At 39.7% G+C, this 16,345-nt stretch overlaps 1 protein-coding gene across 4 annotated transcripts in view; it reads left to right on the forward strand.

Annotated features, from left to right (window-relative positions):
• tp53i13 (tumor protein p53 inducible protein 13) overlaps positions 1 to 13,315 on the forward strand; it is a 35,159-nt gene extending 21,844 nt beyond the window's left edge. For 2 of the 4 annotated variants that reach the window (XM_060848129.1, XM_060848132.1), the window contains 3 exons: positions 269 to 475; positions 3,158 to 4,448; positions 11,140 to 13,315. In XM_060848129.1, coding sequence (XP_060704112.1) covers positions 269 to 475; positions 3,158 to 4,448; positions 11,140 to 11,249 — 1,608 coding nt within the window. In that variant the 3' untranslated portion in view covers positions 11,250 to 13,315. Of the gene's footprint in view, positions 1 to 268; positions 476 to 3,157; positions 4,449 to 9,475; positions 9,740 to 11,139 lie in introns of those variants that run through there. The other 2 variants (XM_060848130.1, XM_060848131.1) reach the window with 2 other exon arrangements.
• The last annotated feature ends 3,030 nt before the right edge of the window (positions 13,316 to 16,345 follow it).

Genomic DNA, 16,345 nt, shown 5'->3' on the forward strand with positions numbered 1-16,345 from the left:
CTCTGTTTAAACTCTGAATTGATTTCAAATGGACCTGCTTTTCCCTCACCTTTAGTTTGTGCCCCGGTCCCTGCAGGTGAAAATGGAATCTGTATCCCCTGCTTTTAAACTCAGTCTAAAACCCGTTCAAAGTACTCGGTGCTTAGCAAAACCAGACAGGGAACAATTGCATAAATATTTTCCACAAAGAAATATTCCTTTAAGAGAATTAATCCTTCTATCTTAAACCTAATTGTGTTAATTTAGTTACACTGTTCTACTTTGACAGCCTCTGGCCTTAGTTACATGGGGTAAAAGTTTGGAAATGTCAACGATTAATGTGGCAGAAGCTGTTTCTTGGCTGAGGGAGAGTGTAAACCAAGCTCGCAGCTCTGAAATGGAAGAGGTTGGTGCTTACAATTACCTGTTGATCTGGAGAGCAAAGCTGAAATCAGCCAGCAGTGATCAAGTTACCTGTCCTGAAAACCAAGTGAAGGTAAGTTGACCCTCAGAAAGAGCAAAACGTAATGCCAGCTGAAGGCCATAGACGGAGTCAATTTGCTTGCTTCAGAAATGCTACGTAAGCAATGAACCCTTTTTGTTTAATATAAAAGCTAACACACTAAGGAGTTGCTGATTCAGCGAAGAAAGCAAGAATTAATTATTTGCAGTTGTTAGGATACAGCTGGCCTAGATAAAGGACTTTGGACTCATTCCAGGTTGGGATTTAATTAGACTAGTAAAAACCTAGGCCTAAAATAATGTATTGGTAAACACAAATGCAGTTCCTTGTTTTCAGCTTAATTGTTCTTGTGCATGATTTATTTTAATGAACAAGGAGAATTTTACAGTTATCAGGAATTATACTAATTAAATAGTGAACAATTTGTAAGTCCTGAGGAGCCCCGTTGTGGGCACTATAACATGGTTCCATGCAGCTTCACATCAAACCTAAATCCCAGGTATGTGCTGCATGAGCCAAGACAACAGATGAATTGCTGAGAATTAGCCTCAGGCACCTTGTCACATTTAAAAAGGAGAGGGGGTGGGGGGAGGAGTATCTGCCAGAATTCACACAGTTATCGTGATAATATATGCAAGTCATGTGAAGATAGATGTTGGTTGTTTTTGTTAATACTATACATCCACATCTATAAACAGTAGCTGACCTCAAAAATATCTAACTAGTAGTAGCAACTTTGGAATTCTCTGGGGTTGCAAAGAGGACGGTGTAAAATGCAAACAAAAACAAATTGCTGGAAAAGCTCAGCTCGTCTGGCAGCATCTGTGGAGAGAAATCAGAGTTAATGTTCGGATATAGTGACCCTTCCTCAGGACTGATGGTAGCTCAGGCAAAGTTGATTTTTATGTAGAAGGTAGGGTGAGGGGACAGAGTAAATAATAAGTAGCGAAGAACAGTTGAACAGACAAAGTAGTGAATAACAGTCAGCCGAGGAAAGTGAATAGCTGCTAATGGGGATAATTAGTGGCTAACGATGGTTTGTGTGTAATGGCAAACCATGTGATAACAAGGTTGGGGATTGGGGTAAGGTCACAGACAAAGGTGCTGATCTTTGTTGGAGCACTGCAGCAAGCCTGAGACAGAGATGTTCTGTGAAGCAGTCACCCAGTCTGTACTTCACTTCCACAATGTAGAGGAGACCCCCATGTTGTGAACAGCGAATGCAGTAGACTAGATTAAGTGAAGTGCAGGTAAAGCACTGCTTCATCTAAAAAGGTGTGTTTGGGCCCTTGGATACTGAGAGGGGGCGGGGGGAAAGAGAAGAAATGGGCAGGTGTTACACCTTCTGCAGCTGCAGGGGAAGGTGCCGTGGGCCTGTTGGTGGTGAAACAGGGTATCCTGGAGGAATCGGGGCCCCTGTCAACTGCAATGCTGGGGAGTCCTCAGTCGAGGAAGGTGGAGGACATTTTGGAGGCTCCCTTGTTAAAGTTGGCATCAGAACAGGTGTGAGGGAGGAACTGATAGAATGGAATAGAGTCTTTAGAGGAAGCAGAGTGTGAGGATGTATAGTCAAGGTAACTGTGGGAACCAGTGGATTTTAGTGGCCAGCCCATCTCCAGAATTGGAAACAGATGTCAAGGAAGGGAAGGGAGGAGTCAGAGATGGACCAGGTGAAAGTAAGAGCGGGGTGGAAATTGGAAGCGAAATTGATAAAATCTTTCAATTCTGGACAAGAGAGGGAAGCAGTGCTGATGATATCAGTATACAGGAGAAAAAGTTTTGGATGTGGGGCAGAATCGGACTGTAACAAGGAATGTTCCACATATCTCCCAAAGAGTCATAACCAGGTACTCAGAGACATGTGGCCACCTCTCTGACAAGAAGAAATGGAGAGGATTTAAAAGAGAAGTTGTTGAGGGTGAGCATTGGTAATGGTGATGCTTCAGGCGTTTTTCCAGGAAGTGGAGAGCCCTGAGACCATTAATTGGGATGGACATGCAAAGAGATTGCAGATCCATGGTGAGAGAGCCCGGAATCTGCAAATTCTAAACCTGATGTAAAGTGTCAGAGAAATGGCGGATGTAATTGAGAAGGGACTGGACAAGATGAGAAAGTAGAGTCAAGGTAGGAAAAGAAGAATTCTGTAGGGCAGGAGCAGGCAGAAACAATGGGTCTGCCCGGGCTGTCCTGTTTGCAGATTTTGGGAAGGAGGTAGAAGTGAGCTGTGTGCTTGGAGGTAGTAGAGTGGGAGACATCACCAGCTGAAATGACGGTAGTGACCACATAGACACAATGCGCTGATGTTCCAGGGTGGGATCATGGTCCAGGGGGAGGTAGGAATCGGAGAGCTGGCACTCAGTGTCTGCACTCTAGACGTCAGAGGTCAGTCACTAGACAACAACAGCATCATCCTTGTCAGCAAGCTTAATCAGAAAGTCAGGGTTGGCTCTGAGAACACAGAGCACTGTCAGTTCACAGGGAGATAGGTTGGAATGGGTGGGGGACTGAGAAATTGAAGCAACCAATGTCACGTTGACAGAGGGCCATGTGTATCTCAGTCTTTGCATCTTTTGTTCCTGGATGCCTGAAGGAGAAGAACAAGTTTCTTGTTAGTATAAAATCCAAGTTGTTTGGGAGAGTAGGAATTGAAACAGTTTGTTTTGGACGTACCAGCATTTAAAATCATGTATAAAACTGTTAAATTTCTTTTGGCAGGAACTGCAAGACTACTTTAAGAAAAGTGAACTTCAGTCAGCCATAAGAAAAGGGAATAATAAAGTTGGAGTAAATGTGCCCAGCAAAGGACTGCACATGATCTTGAGGAGGAGAAGAGACTCTTCTCATCTCAGAGAATCTACTCAGCCCAGCAGGCTCATAGATGGGACTTCTTCCAGGGCAGAGATTTCTTCGAAGATGCACGTGGGTTCCACAAAGAACATGTCCATTGTGAATCAATCAGCCAATCTAACGGGACAGCCCAGTGGACCAGCAGTAATCACTGGAGACTCTGAGAAAATCACAGGGAGCAAAATTCCTGGGAACCAGGAAATAGGGGAAGGGGAACAGAACAAGAGAAATAATTTGATGTCCACATTTCAGAAAGTAGATGCAGCACCTCACTCGGAGGCACCAGGAAGTAAAGCTCACCAACAGACCTTTCCGCATGGTGCAGCCAGGCTGTTGAATTCAAGTGTGTTCCCTATTGAACAGCTAAATTCTCGTCACCAGAACCAAATGCACAATATGTCAGATTCTTCACTGGATTCACAAGTGAAAGCTCAGAGGACTGAGAGTTCTTCACAAGAACACGTCAAAAGTGGTGCAAGTATCACTGACAAAGCTAACCGCCAAATTCTAGAGAACCCTGTCTCAAAGGAGCAGCAGATGGTTAAAATTATTGTCAATAGTAATCATGTTCCTGACAGTCGAGCTGCCAATGAGGACACAGGTCAAATACCTCAGAATGGAAGCAAAGTGAGTGGGGAAAATGCAAAACCTCTACAGCTATTGCAGACTTCAGAAACCTCTTCCAAAAATGACGTTGGAATGAAGCAGAGTGATGAACTAGACAGTGGAAAGTTTGGCAGTGACAGAATAGTTCAAAAAGTGGAGCTGAAGGAACCAGATATCCCAAAGAGTAACAGGACAGCAATCCTGAATGCTCAGGATGACCACAATGAGACTGCAGCAGTGAACTCTGCGAAGGTGAACTGCAAATGTGAAGGTGCAGCTTCCCAGAACATCCAGCCTGCACCCGCTAGTGCAGATTCAAATCCTTTAAAGGCAGGGATTCTTGAGAAAACTCAACACCATGACGAAGATAGGACATTGTACATCCCTACACCACGAACAGAGGAGGCAGCCTGGGCTGCAGCTGCCCTTGCTTTCCTCTTTGTATTCCTTACACTGGCAGTGTTATACACCAGGCTGTACAGAAAATTTATAAAGAGTGACAGTTTATACTGGACACCAGTTCCAGGCATTGATGGACAAGAAACTGTAGCAGGTAAAACTTTTTTTAAAAAATGCTATCAATGCAAAAAGTTTACTCAGACATTTCTTAGCTTAGAGGTGACAATTTGTATCCTCACCAGTAAACAAAGGCCTTACTACACTAATCCCTTCCAGCTCTTGCCCCTTTGTCCTTGGGAATGCAGGATACTGCTTAAATGTTATGAGTTCTGACATCCACCTGCAAAATGCATTTACATTCAACAACACTTAGTTTCCTCAACAAATCTTTGCTGGCCATCCTCATTAAGCATGACTCTCCAAGTTCAACTATAGTCTGCCTGTGAGAATTCTTCCAAAGAACTTCCTCACCATCGAGGTTAGACTTACTAACCTAGAAATTAGAATTAGGATTTAGAATGTGAAATATTCAATGCAAGAGGAAAAATAAATTTAAAAAGGCAACAAAAATATCTGCAGCTCTTCCCACTGGTGGCATTACTCAACTTGAAATGCTACTGAGGTAAATAGCAATGTTGGGGAACTCTAATTATAAGCGAATTAGTCTTAAATAACTTGCTGGCCTTTAGTCTCACTTCAAGCTGAAGTAAACATTACTATTTAAAAAGTATTACCTGGCCACATTTAGAGTCGGAAATAATTAATAGTTATGAGGGAAGGTAAGAAGCCAATTGCCAACACCTGCCCCCTCCAAAAGTGTTTTATACCTGTTAAAAGAAATTTTCTCCTTACTGAAATGCTTTATAGTTTTGAAAATAGCCCTTGCAAAACAGCCCCAGTGGAGTATCAGTGTATTACCTAGGCTATTGGCAACATTTACCTCCAGTACAAGAGGCCAGTCATCCTCCGGGGCAGCACTTTGTTGAACAATATGGTCATTCTTATTTTCCCACTGTGGCCCCTTGTCTGTTCAAGTTTGCTTCCATCAACAATCCATCCAATTTCTTTCAATGCCATGATAGTACCCACTTCCACCACCTCAGTATGCAGCAGGTTCCTGGGCTTTAGTACTCACTGCTCATATTTCCTCATCTATTTCTTGTACAGATCCTTAAATGATAATTCCTCAGTTTTTGCATGATTAGATAATGGAATAATTTCTCTTTTCCCCGATTATAAATCCTGTAGCCCTCGTTAGTCTCCCCTCAAACTCCTTGGCTCCAAGGAGAAAATCCCAGTTTCTTCCACGTCCCCATGGAGTCAAATTCCCTCATCCATGGAACCATTTTGATTACTATTCCTAAAAATGATACAGGGATTAGATTTGTCCTTGAGCACGGTGACCAGACCTGGATGCATTCTATAGTTGCAGTCTTAGTTGCATAAGTTTCCTGCTTTTATACTTGATTCCTTTATGAAACCCGAGATCCCATACACTAGTTATTTGGTATCTTGTTGTAGATCAACTGTAATTTAGTCTGTCAAGAAATGAGTAGGCTAATATTCCCCAAAACTTAAAATCTGATACTTTCTTACTTTCAGCACTGTCGTCATGTAAATCAGGTAGTTTGCAACTTTGGGGTTCTATTCATTCTAAAGTTTATGGCTTAGGCAACTGAAGGAAAGGCAATTATAATTAGGAATGTGCAGAAGGCCATAATTATAAGACTGCAGATAATTTAAGGGCTGAGGGTTGGCAGAGATTACAGAGACAGTGAAGGATAAATCTGTAGAGGGATATGTTAAATTTAAACTCATGACATTGCACAACTGGGAGTTAGTTTATGTGGTGAGCACAAGGACAGCTGTGGGGAATGGGGTTTCCTGTGGAGAAAAAATGGACAGCAGAGTTTTTGAATTATCTCAAGTCTAAGCTTGTAAAAGACTGGAAGCAGTTCATCCATTTACAGTTGCAAGACCACCAAGTGGTATGCCTTAACACAAAGAAACCATAAAGGAACTCATGATGATAGCATGACTGCTAGGAAAAAAGTTCAAAAGGATTATAATCAGAGGGACTATTTTCTCAAGAGGTCCAGGCACATTTACCATCAAGGCAATACATAGAAGAACTGTTTACTTCAGATCAGAGCAGTTCACATTAGGGAAAGATTTAACAAACAAGAACAAACAGAGAGTGGTTTAGTATGGATAACTGACTGAGAAATAACATTAAAAGTCATGAAGGACTGCCTCATAGATGAGTAAAAGAGTTTTTTTTAATTAAAGGGAAAGTTTACAGAGTAAATAAAGGATATAAATTAGAGAGTGGTACACTGATGTGAGAATAATGAGACCACTTCAGGGTAAGAAAAGGTCAAAAGTGCAACTTACAAAGCACCTACTGAAAACCATTCAAATTAGATGCACAGGGAAGAAATTAAATCCCAGAAAAATATTGATCACAGGCTAGAATGTAGCCACACGGTTATAAATGCTAATTCGAAAGTGAATAGGAACGAGTGATAGAAAAGGCAGGCACTATACTTCAACAAAACAAACAAACCAAACCAGTCAGCTCTAACTTAAAATGCATTTAGATAGACGTTAGAAGTGCAAAGCCTAGGGGCGTTCATAATTTTAAATTGATTCAAATCACTTATGGACTGAAATTAGAGAGATAATCTTATTTCAGTTATAAGAAATAGAGAGAACAATATGATAGGATAGTTAGGGAGAAACTATTCCCACTTATACAAGGATCATGACCCAGAAGGCACAGATTTGAAGTGATTTGCAAAAAGTGAAAACATAAAACAGATTCAATTGAGGCATTCCAGAGGGTACTGGCTGATTATTTGGATGCCAGCTATGTACAGGGAGATGGGGGAAAGGTGGGAATTTGGCAGTAGTTAATGAAGAGTTGGTGCAGATACAGACACATGAACAGGAGCAGGCCTGTCTGCCATTCGGTAAGATCGTGAATGATCATCCAAATTGAATACAGTGCATTCAATTCCTACTTTCTCCCCTGCCCTTTGATCCCTTTAGCTCCCAAGAACCAAATCTAACTCCTTCTTGAAAACATGCAATGAGCTGGTCTCGTCTGCCTTCTGTAATAAAGAATTTTATAGGATTGCCACTCTCCACAGAGGAGGAGACTAAAACACAATGTAAGAGGGGATGGCCCTATATAACCACTGAAAGACATCCATGTTTGTTTACTCAAATCCTCTCCCTAAGAAGGTCAACATACCATTTACTGTCTTCACCAGAATGCGTACTTTCAGTGACTGGTGTTCAAGAACACCCAGTCTAGTTGCACCTCCCCTCTTTCCCCCTACTCTTCAGGCAATGTGTCTTCCTGTTTTTCCTACCAAAGTGGATATCTTCACATTCATCCACATTATAATTCATTTGCCATGCATTTGCCTACTCATTCAACTTGTCCAAATCACACTGAAGCATCTCTGCATCCTCCTCACAATTCACCATCTCAGCCAGCTCAGTGTCATCTGCAAATTTCAGAGATCTTCCATTTAATTCCCTTGTCTAAACTAGCCAACTTCTGTCACACCTGTGATCTAAAAGGTCCTCCTATCCGGATAAGCCACAAGACTACTTCAGCTACATGCATTTTCACAAATTTGACAATTTATTATCAATAAGTATAAAAGAATGATAATTAATAAGGCAGTGGCTCAGTTGAATAAAACAATGAACTGTGGATGCTGGAGATTGAAACAGAAAGTTGCTAGCAAATCTCAGATCAGGCAGCACCTTTTCATGAAGCCTCCCTGGAATCAAGACATTAGCTCTACTTCATTGCCACAGATGCTGCCAGATGTGCTGAGTTTCTGTTTTTATTTCAGTGGTTCAGTTGGTCCACTTTGGGACATAGTTCATGACTTATGTCTGACTGAAGTTAATTTTATGTGTTTTCATATTCCTTGTGCACCTAATCACCAAACATTATGCCTTATTAATCCTTACTATTCCCCAACACGATCAGAATAACCTGAACTCTTAATTTTCCTACCAAAGCAGTAGCAGCACAAGATCACTTCTGATTACCTAGATAGCATGCATACAGTTTATAATTGGTTTCTTAAGAGTGGTCATGTGGAAGTGATATTAGTCAGATGACTATCTCCAGACTGGTTCCCAGAGATGTCAGTCAAACTACAAAAATCCTTACAGCTTTTTTTCAGTTAACTTACAAATTTATGGGTTTCCTCCTGGTGCTCCCGTTTCCTCCCACAGTCCAAAGATGAGCAGGTTCGGTGAATTGGCACGGTGGCTCAATGGTTAGCACTGCTGCCTCACAGCACCAGGGTCCCAGGTTCGATTCCAGCCTTGGGCAACTGCCGGTGTGGAGTATGCAAATTCTCTGTGTGTCTGCGTGGTTTCCTCCAGTTTCCTCCCACAGTCCAAAGATGGTTAGGTGAATTGGCCATGTTAAATTGCCCATAGTGCTAGGTGCATTAGTCAGAGGGAAATGGGTCTGGGTGGGTTACTCTTTGGAGGGTCGGTGTGGATTATGCCGAAGAGCCTGTTTCCGCAGTGCATTGCCATTAAGATAAGCAGACATCACCTAAGTACTTCAGTGTCTGCTCAGAGGATCTATTGTGTCACACCTTTAAAAGAATGATCATCCAAAATATTTGACTGATCTAAATATTTTGGAAAATTCTAAAGCCTGTTCAGTCAAACCATTTGTTCACATGACATTACAATAGCTAGTGCTGTTGCTTGGAACAGACTAAAAATTCACTTTATAAAATATGTGGAACATTTTCAAGAATCAAACCTTATTACTACATTGAATCTATGCAGCCTAGATTATCTTAAGAAATCATTATATAACATGCAGTTCAGAATTTATTTCTAATGCTATGTATATGTATTGACTTTATGTTATGTTATGTACTTTAGTTTTGTAAGTTTAACTATTTCTTCTTTAAGTGTCTGGGGACATAGAATGGTCTTCAAAAGGTCTTGACAGCGAGTTTTGAGAAGACTTGTAACTCAGGTTGAGGTTCTTGATGTAGGTTTGCTCACTGAGCTGGAAGGTTCATTTTCAGACATTTTCTCACCATACTAGGTAACATCATCAGTGAGTCTCCAAGATACATGCCACAAAATGACATGACCCTCTCTTACTAGTATCTTTACATACAGATAAGAAAGAACACCACTTCAGCTGGGACAACACATTCATCCGAGGATGAGCCAACAGATACACCCACGAGAATTCCTAGAGGCATGGCATTCCAACCGGAACTCTATCAACAAACACATTGATGTGAACCCCATTTACTACCTCCTGAGAAAAAGAACAGGAAATGACATCACCAACCCAAAGAAATCCAAACATATAAATAGAAAGCACTGCTGATGATTCCTGCTTCAGACGGAGGCTGACTGAAGATGTTACATAGTGTGGTGACAAAGCATCTGACAATAAACTTTCCAGCTCAGCGGCCAAACCTACATCCAAGAAGTCTTGACAAGTTATAGGACGACATAAAAAGGGAGCTTCCTCCAGCACTACAATAACCTGGGTCATGGGATCAAGTGCTGGGTCATGGGATCAAGTGCACCAGTGACAACATGTTACCATAAAGGATTACATGCTTTGACACTAGAATCGTTTTAATTTCCTGCAGCTAACCAGAATATATAAAAATACCTCACTTACCTATACATTTCGCATAACTAAATTACGACAAATTATTGAAAAATAAACTCAAATTGACAGATGAATGAGCAATAAGATTCTAAAATTGAAACTGTTATAGCATTACAACAACAACTTGCATTCACTTGGCATTATAGAGTATTGAGAGGCCTGGATAGGGTGGGTATGGAGATGATTTTTTTCACTAATAGGAGACACTAGGATCCAAAGGCACAGCCTCAGAGACAAAGGATAAAAGAACTGAGGTGAGGGATTTCTTCAGCCAGAGGATGGTTAATCATTGCTGCAGAAAACTGTGAAGGCCAAGTTGTTGAGTGTATTTAAGACAGAGATAGATTCTTGATTAATAAAGGGATTAAGGGTTACAGGGAGAAGGCAGGCAAATGGGTTTGAGAAACATTAGCCGAATGTCAGTGCACACTCAGGGGACAAATGGCCTAATCCTGCTCCTATATCTTATGGTCTGTGGTCCTTTGACACCTTTAACATCAGTTGTCTTGTGGTGCTTTCAAAGTTTGACAGGAGTTGAAGAGAGAGACATTAACTTGGTCAAAGAGATAGGTTTGAGGGAGTGTCTGAAAGAAGAGGTCAAGACAAGTGTGGAGAAGGAATTCCAAAACTTAGGCCTTGATGGCTGAAACACACCATCAAATTGCAGAACTATCAAAATAGGGGATACTCATAACCAGAACTAGGGGGAAGAGGACAATGTAGAAATATACAGGTATACAATGAATTACATCTGTGCCTACACAGTTTTTTTCCTAATGCTTCATAAAATGTTTGTATAATTCCAAATACCAATGCGAAGTCCATCATGAATTACAATTGCTAACTGAAATATACCCATTTACTAATCAGTATCTGCTTTCCACAGATCAGTCAATATTCTTTCAAACCATTAACTTTGCAAGAGATCCTGTTCTGATTTTCAACAAACATTGCAAAAGTTGTTGATATACTGAAACATATAAAAGTCATTAGGAATTTCCCGGGGGAGAAAGATGTCCAATCCAATTAGTCATTTGTAACTTGCCCTTCACAAATGCAGCTAATCAGTACCCCAACCCAGGACACATTACATCTCAAGCTGTACAGCTTCAAACATGCCAATGATATTAAACAATTATTTGGTCTCTTACAGATGTGATAAAGAGGAGACTCAGCAGGTTTAGCAAGAGGAGGAAAAAAAGGCCACTGTACAAAAAATCTATTTCACCTTATGATGTTCTTTCAAGTGACAACAGTGACTGATGCGACCAAAGATATTTTTTAAGCACTACAGTTCCATTAGATGAGCTAATGTCAATGCACATCAGTGCAAACACTTCCCTCAATTATGAGGTGAATCTGCAGCTGTGCAAAGCAGAAATGCTGGAAAACGTGAAGATGACAGAAATTCTATATTTTACTAAATGTTTGTGGCATTACTTTAATCTGTAAATCATGTGTTGTTAAATTTAATTATTGAAGACTGTACAGATTCTTGTTTCATAACTCCTGTAATATAAAACACAAATTTACACAGGCATTGCCTGTATATTCTAAGTATACCTGATGGACAAATGATGCTGCGGTTAATAGCAAACCTCAGATCAGATCCTTTCTGAACATGCAATGCGAAAGATATTCCCATCATTTCTTTCTGTAACTCAATGATGATTTTGGGACTTTTGCTTGGATTGAAGGTTAAAAAAAAACTTTAAAATTAATTTCTAAGGCATTCTAAAATGAATTGCTAAGTTGCATTACCACATTCGGCATAAAAAAAACAACTCAAATTTATTTGGTCTTCGAACTGCTAAAATGTAACTAAACTTGCATAAGATAAAAAGGATTAGAAGGAAATGGGGCAACTGTGTAGGGAGAGTCTCAAACACCAGCATGATCTGGATTTTGTGGTTAGATAATATCTAATTTTAAGAGCTGATGAGACCCACTCTGGTCAGCTTAGTGTAGAATCAATTCTATTTTACTGCTCCTCGGATGCTGCCTGACCTGCTGTGCTTTTCCAGCACCACTCTAATCCAGACTCTGGTTTCCAGCATCTGCAGTCATTGTTTTTACCTAGAATCAATTCCCACTTGTTTCAGTACCTGACAACCTTGAGAACACTTATTATAAGTAACTTGCTAGGGAACAGAGAGATTATTGTAGCAAAAGATGTTTTTTATGATAAGGCATAAACTACGATTTTTTTCTGTGTGCCAGTCTTGGCATTCAAAGATTAATGACTGAGCCAACTGTACTACCTGGTCATGTGCAAATTCTTAAATGTGCAGAGTCTTCAAAAGCTACAAGATTAAACACACAACCTTTTAAATTCCTGACCGTCTTTACAAGTAATGGAATCATTTTTGCCATAAACCATTACCTCAGCCACTTTGTGCAAATATCATTAGGTTATGAACCAATTATTTAGAAAGGATTGTGATTTCACCTCAGTACTTACGGTTGTATCATCGAGTTTGATGGAGCAACTGGGTCAAACACAGTCATCTAAAGGAAAAGATTTAAAGTGGTAATCAGAGATTTGCTGCCCAGAATTTTGTTTTATACTCATTTTTACCATCTGCTAAATGATTTCTCCTTGTACTTAAAAACAAACACCAGATCTCATTTTTCTGATAGAAAGTCTCCAGAAAATCAGGTTTTCCATATCAAGCTCTGCAACTCAAGTTGGGCACGCAAGAAAATATCATCACCCCATTAAAGAATCTCTATCTGCAAAGTAGATTTCTGTTTGTAAAAATTATTTTTTTTATTTTAAAAGCTCCAGTGGGGGAGAGTGTAATCTTATGGGATTTTAACAGGGCAGAACAACAATACTAATTGTTGTGCAATCTTCTTTAGATTTCCAAGATGAGTGTAGCATTTTGTGTTAGACAAACCTAATTGAAAGTTGGATTCACCAAGTACATTTAAATATGCAGTGATTTGACAGTTTACTACAGAGGAGCATTAGACAAATGTTGGTGTGTGTCAGACATGATTCATTTTCAGCCAAACCCTTGTATGCCTCTTGTCTGACAAGTATAAATAATACAAATCTAAGGACAATGAAGGGTTGGAAACACTTCCTGCAGTTATACACACGTTTGTCAGAAGCAAAAGTCAATTATTGCTGTAAATATAAATGAATAGCAGAGTGGTTAATCATTCATGTGTGTAAAAATTTCCAATTATTGGGAAGTCTTACGTAAACTATGGTACTTTGGGAGCAATGTGTGTAAAGTTCATAGGATTTATTGTCAGATAATATGGACACATCAAACCATGTTTCTTAGTGATCTAAAAGTCTCAGATGAAATGTTTTCAAATAAAACATTAGTAATTTTCGTGTAATATGATTTTTCAGAAATTAAAATTTGAGTTTATTTTATGAAATTGTTCTCTTTCCTAATATCTAATTGTAAATTTCTAGTCTTACGGTAGACAAATCTTTTGAAAAGATACCCATTGATTAGTTTCCCTTTTCCATATTGTTCATGGCAGTCAGGTTTCAGTACCTTTTCATTTTCTAAATACTACCCAAGTAATGGCTTGAAGAAGTTTTGATGTGAGAGAACAGAAGAAACTGAAAGGGTAGTAGATACAGACAAATATATCTAAGAGATCTCACCCAGTAGAACAGGGAGGGGGCAAAACAAAAAAGAGGAGAAACTCAGCAGATCTGGCAGCATCTGTTCCATTCTCCACAGAGTTAACATCTCAAATATGAATACAGTCTTCAACATAAGCTCAGAAGGCAGGTCTCTTATAGTTTCAAAGCAAAGAATTTTGGATAGAGAGCTGTGAACTGAAGGCATACTGATCTCTGAGCCAGAATCAATTTTTGGAGACAGTATCCCACCAAGCAGAAGCTAAAATCAAATGCCTGACTTCTTGCACAGTCATACATTATGGCTTTATGATGGTAGCGATGTTACAAAGTTAAAAATAAATCAGCTCAGGGGTTGAACACTTACATTACTTTAAAGACACCTAACAACAGTGAACTGCCTACGATGAAAATTACAGCATTGAAAGGTTCAGGATATTCAGACTGCATCCCATCAGCTTATGCTAACTGGATGGCATTCTCCTTTTCCCACTCCCACTGGCCTATCAAAACAAAACTTCTAACTATATTCGGAGAATTGGAGAGCTTAGAAAAGGATAGTAGTGACAGATAAATGAATAAAATGTACTAGGAATATTTGCATGATTCCAAAAACAGCTTACACACTTACAAACCGGGCAAGAGAAAGAAGAGATGAATCAATTTCTACAAACCATTGCATTGCTAATAGATATACAAGTATAGGACAACTGCTTGTCTTTGATCACAAATATTGGCTTGGACTTAGGAGCAAATTTCACATCCTGCATTATTGAAATGTAGGCGACGGAATCCCGCAGAGATAAGTGTTGTGATGCATTACACCAAAAGGCTACATTAGTGTGCCAGAGGTGAGTGAACTTGACGACCATTGACAAAAAGGCAGCATTTGATTGAAAATGGTCTCAAAGAGTCTTAGCAAAATTAAGGTCAATAGGAATTGGGGAAATCTCTCCCCGATTGAAGTCATCTAGCACAAAAAATGGTCTTGATTGTTGGAAGCCAGTCATCTCAGCTGCAGGATTTCATTGAAAGATTCCCACAGGGTAGTATCCTACACTCCACCATTTTCAGCCACTTCATCAATGACTTGCCCACTATCATGGGAATGTTTGTCGACTGCAATGTGTTCCATATCATTCAGGACTCCTCACAATATGACCTTATGCAGCAGGGTCTGGCTGATGACTATTTTCAAACAAGACAAGACTTTCAATAGCATATCATTGCTGAATCCCCAGAACTGACTGGAAACTGAACTGGATAGGTCATATCAATACCATGACTCTACAATCAGATAAGCAACTGGGAATTTTGCGGTACTCCCATTCCGCATCCCTAAAGTCTGTCCGCCATCTACTAAGCACAACTTAAGAATATGATGGTATAGGGTCTACATTATCCACAACCAAGCAGTCAATTTTCTTTGCACCCTGTCCACCACTAGCACATAGTGGCAGTAGTGTGCACCATTTATATGCTACACTGCAATAACATGACAAAGTTCCTTTGATCGTGTCTTTCAAGTCTGCAATTTCTATTATCTTGAAGGATTCGGACATCAGGCACATAGGACCACATCACTGACAAGCTCCCCACAGTCACACTGACTTAAGGCTACTTCACTGTCTGGACAAAACCCTGGAAATCCCTCCATAATGGTGCATGATAGTAGCAGTGAGAGGAGATTTAGCACTTCCTTCTCAAGGTGACTAGAGTTGGGAAATAAATGTTGGCCTTTTCAGCGTTTATCACATGCCAAGAGCAAATAGCAGAAGAAACTGCAAAAGACCAAGTTATGCAAATAATAAAATGCACAAAATTTTCAAAATATAGTTCTGTATTTAAAAAAAAACACACACACAGGCTTCTACCATTATACTTTCAGTGGTAGCTTTCGTTCAGTGGTAGCTATTTTACCTGAGTCAGATGCTTGCAGGTTCAAGTTTAACTTCAGTTCTGAAGTGCCAAACCCTAGACGGACAATTATAATCCCAAGAGGATGTTACACTTTTGGGGCCACTTTTTCAAATGAGATGTTAAACCAAAGGACCTATCAAACTGTAGAGACAGACATATGAGATGACAGTAAAATTCTTCGCATGTCTTGGCTAACATTTCTCTCTCAAACATCACAGGCAGGTTCTGTTTATTCTCTTATTGTTGCTTGTGAAATCCGGGACACACACTGGTGGCTGTGTTTGCCTATTTATTTTTAAAAGTACCGAATTGACTATGCAGAAACTTGGCAAGCCATGAAAACAATATTATGCAAGGCTTTCCTCTCTTCTATGAGATTGTATAAAGTTTGACTAGTTGACTTAGCCAGATAATGCTGACAAACTAACACTTAGATCAATAATCCTCATCATTATTTGTTTAAATAGTATAGCTTCTTGAGGTGAAGAGCAAATGCACAAGAAATTGCAAATATCTAAATATTGATGTGCAAGTTGTGCCACTCCACTGCAAGCTTCTCAAAAATTGCATTTTTGTTATCTATGTAACCACTGAAAAGCAACAAGTTTTGTAAAATTGCTCCATTTGCATAGCTGGCAGAATGTAAGCTCACCACAGAAAGCTATGCCACATTATTTCAAGTGTTAAGTGACCATTTAATGGCGCAATTGACTTTGCCAGTGAAAGCCATTAGATGTGTGAAGTCTTACTCCTTCAGGTATTAATTGATGCTGGAAATTTTAAAACATCAAACTATTTTTTGAAAGAAAATTTCCTTTGTTTTTCAGCT

Source organism: Hemiscyllium ocellatum, chromosome 31, assembly GCF_020745735.1.
Source record: "Hemiscyllium ocellatum isolate sHemOce1 chromosome 31, sHemOce1.pat.X.cur, whole genome shotgun sequence".
Lineage (NCBI taxonomy): Eukaryota > Metazoa > Chordata > Chondrichthyes > Orectolobiformes > Hemiscylliidae > Hemiscyllium > Hemiscyllium ocellatum.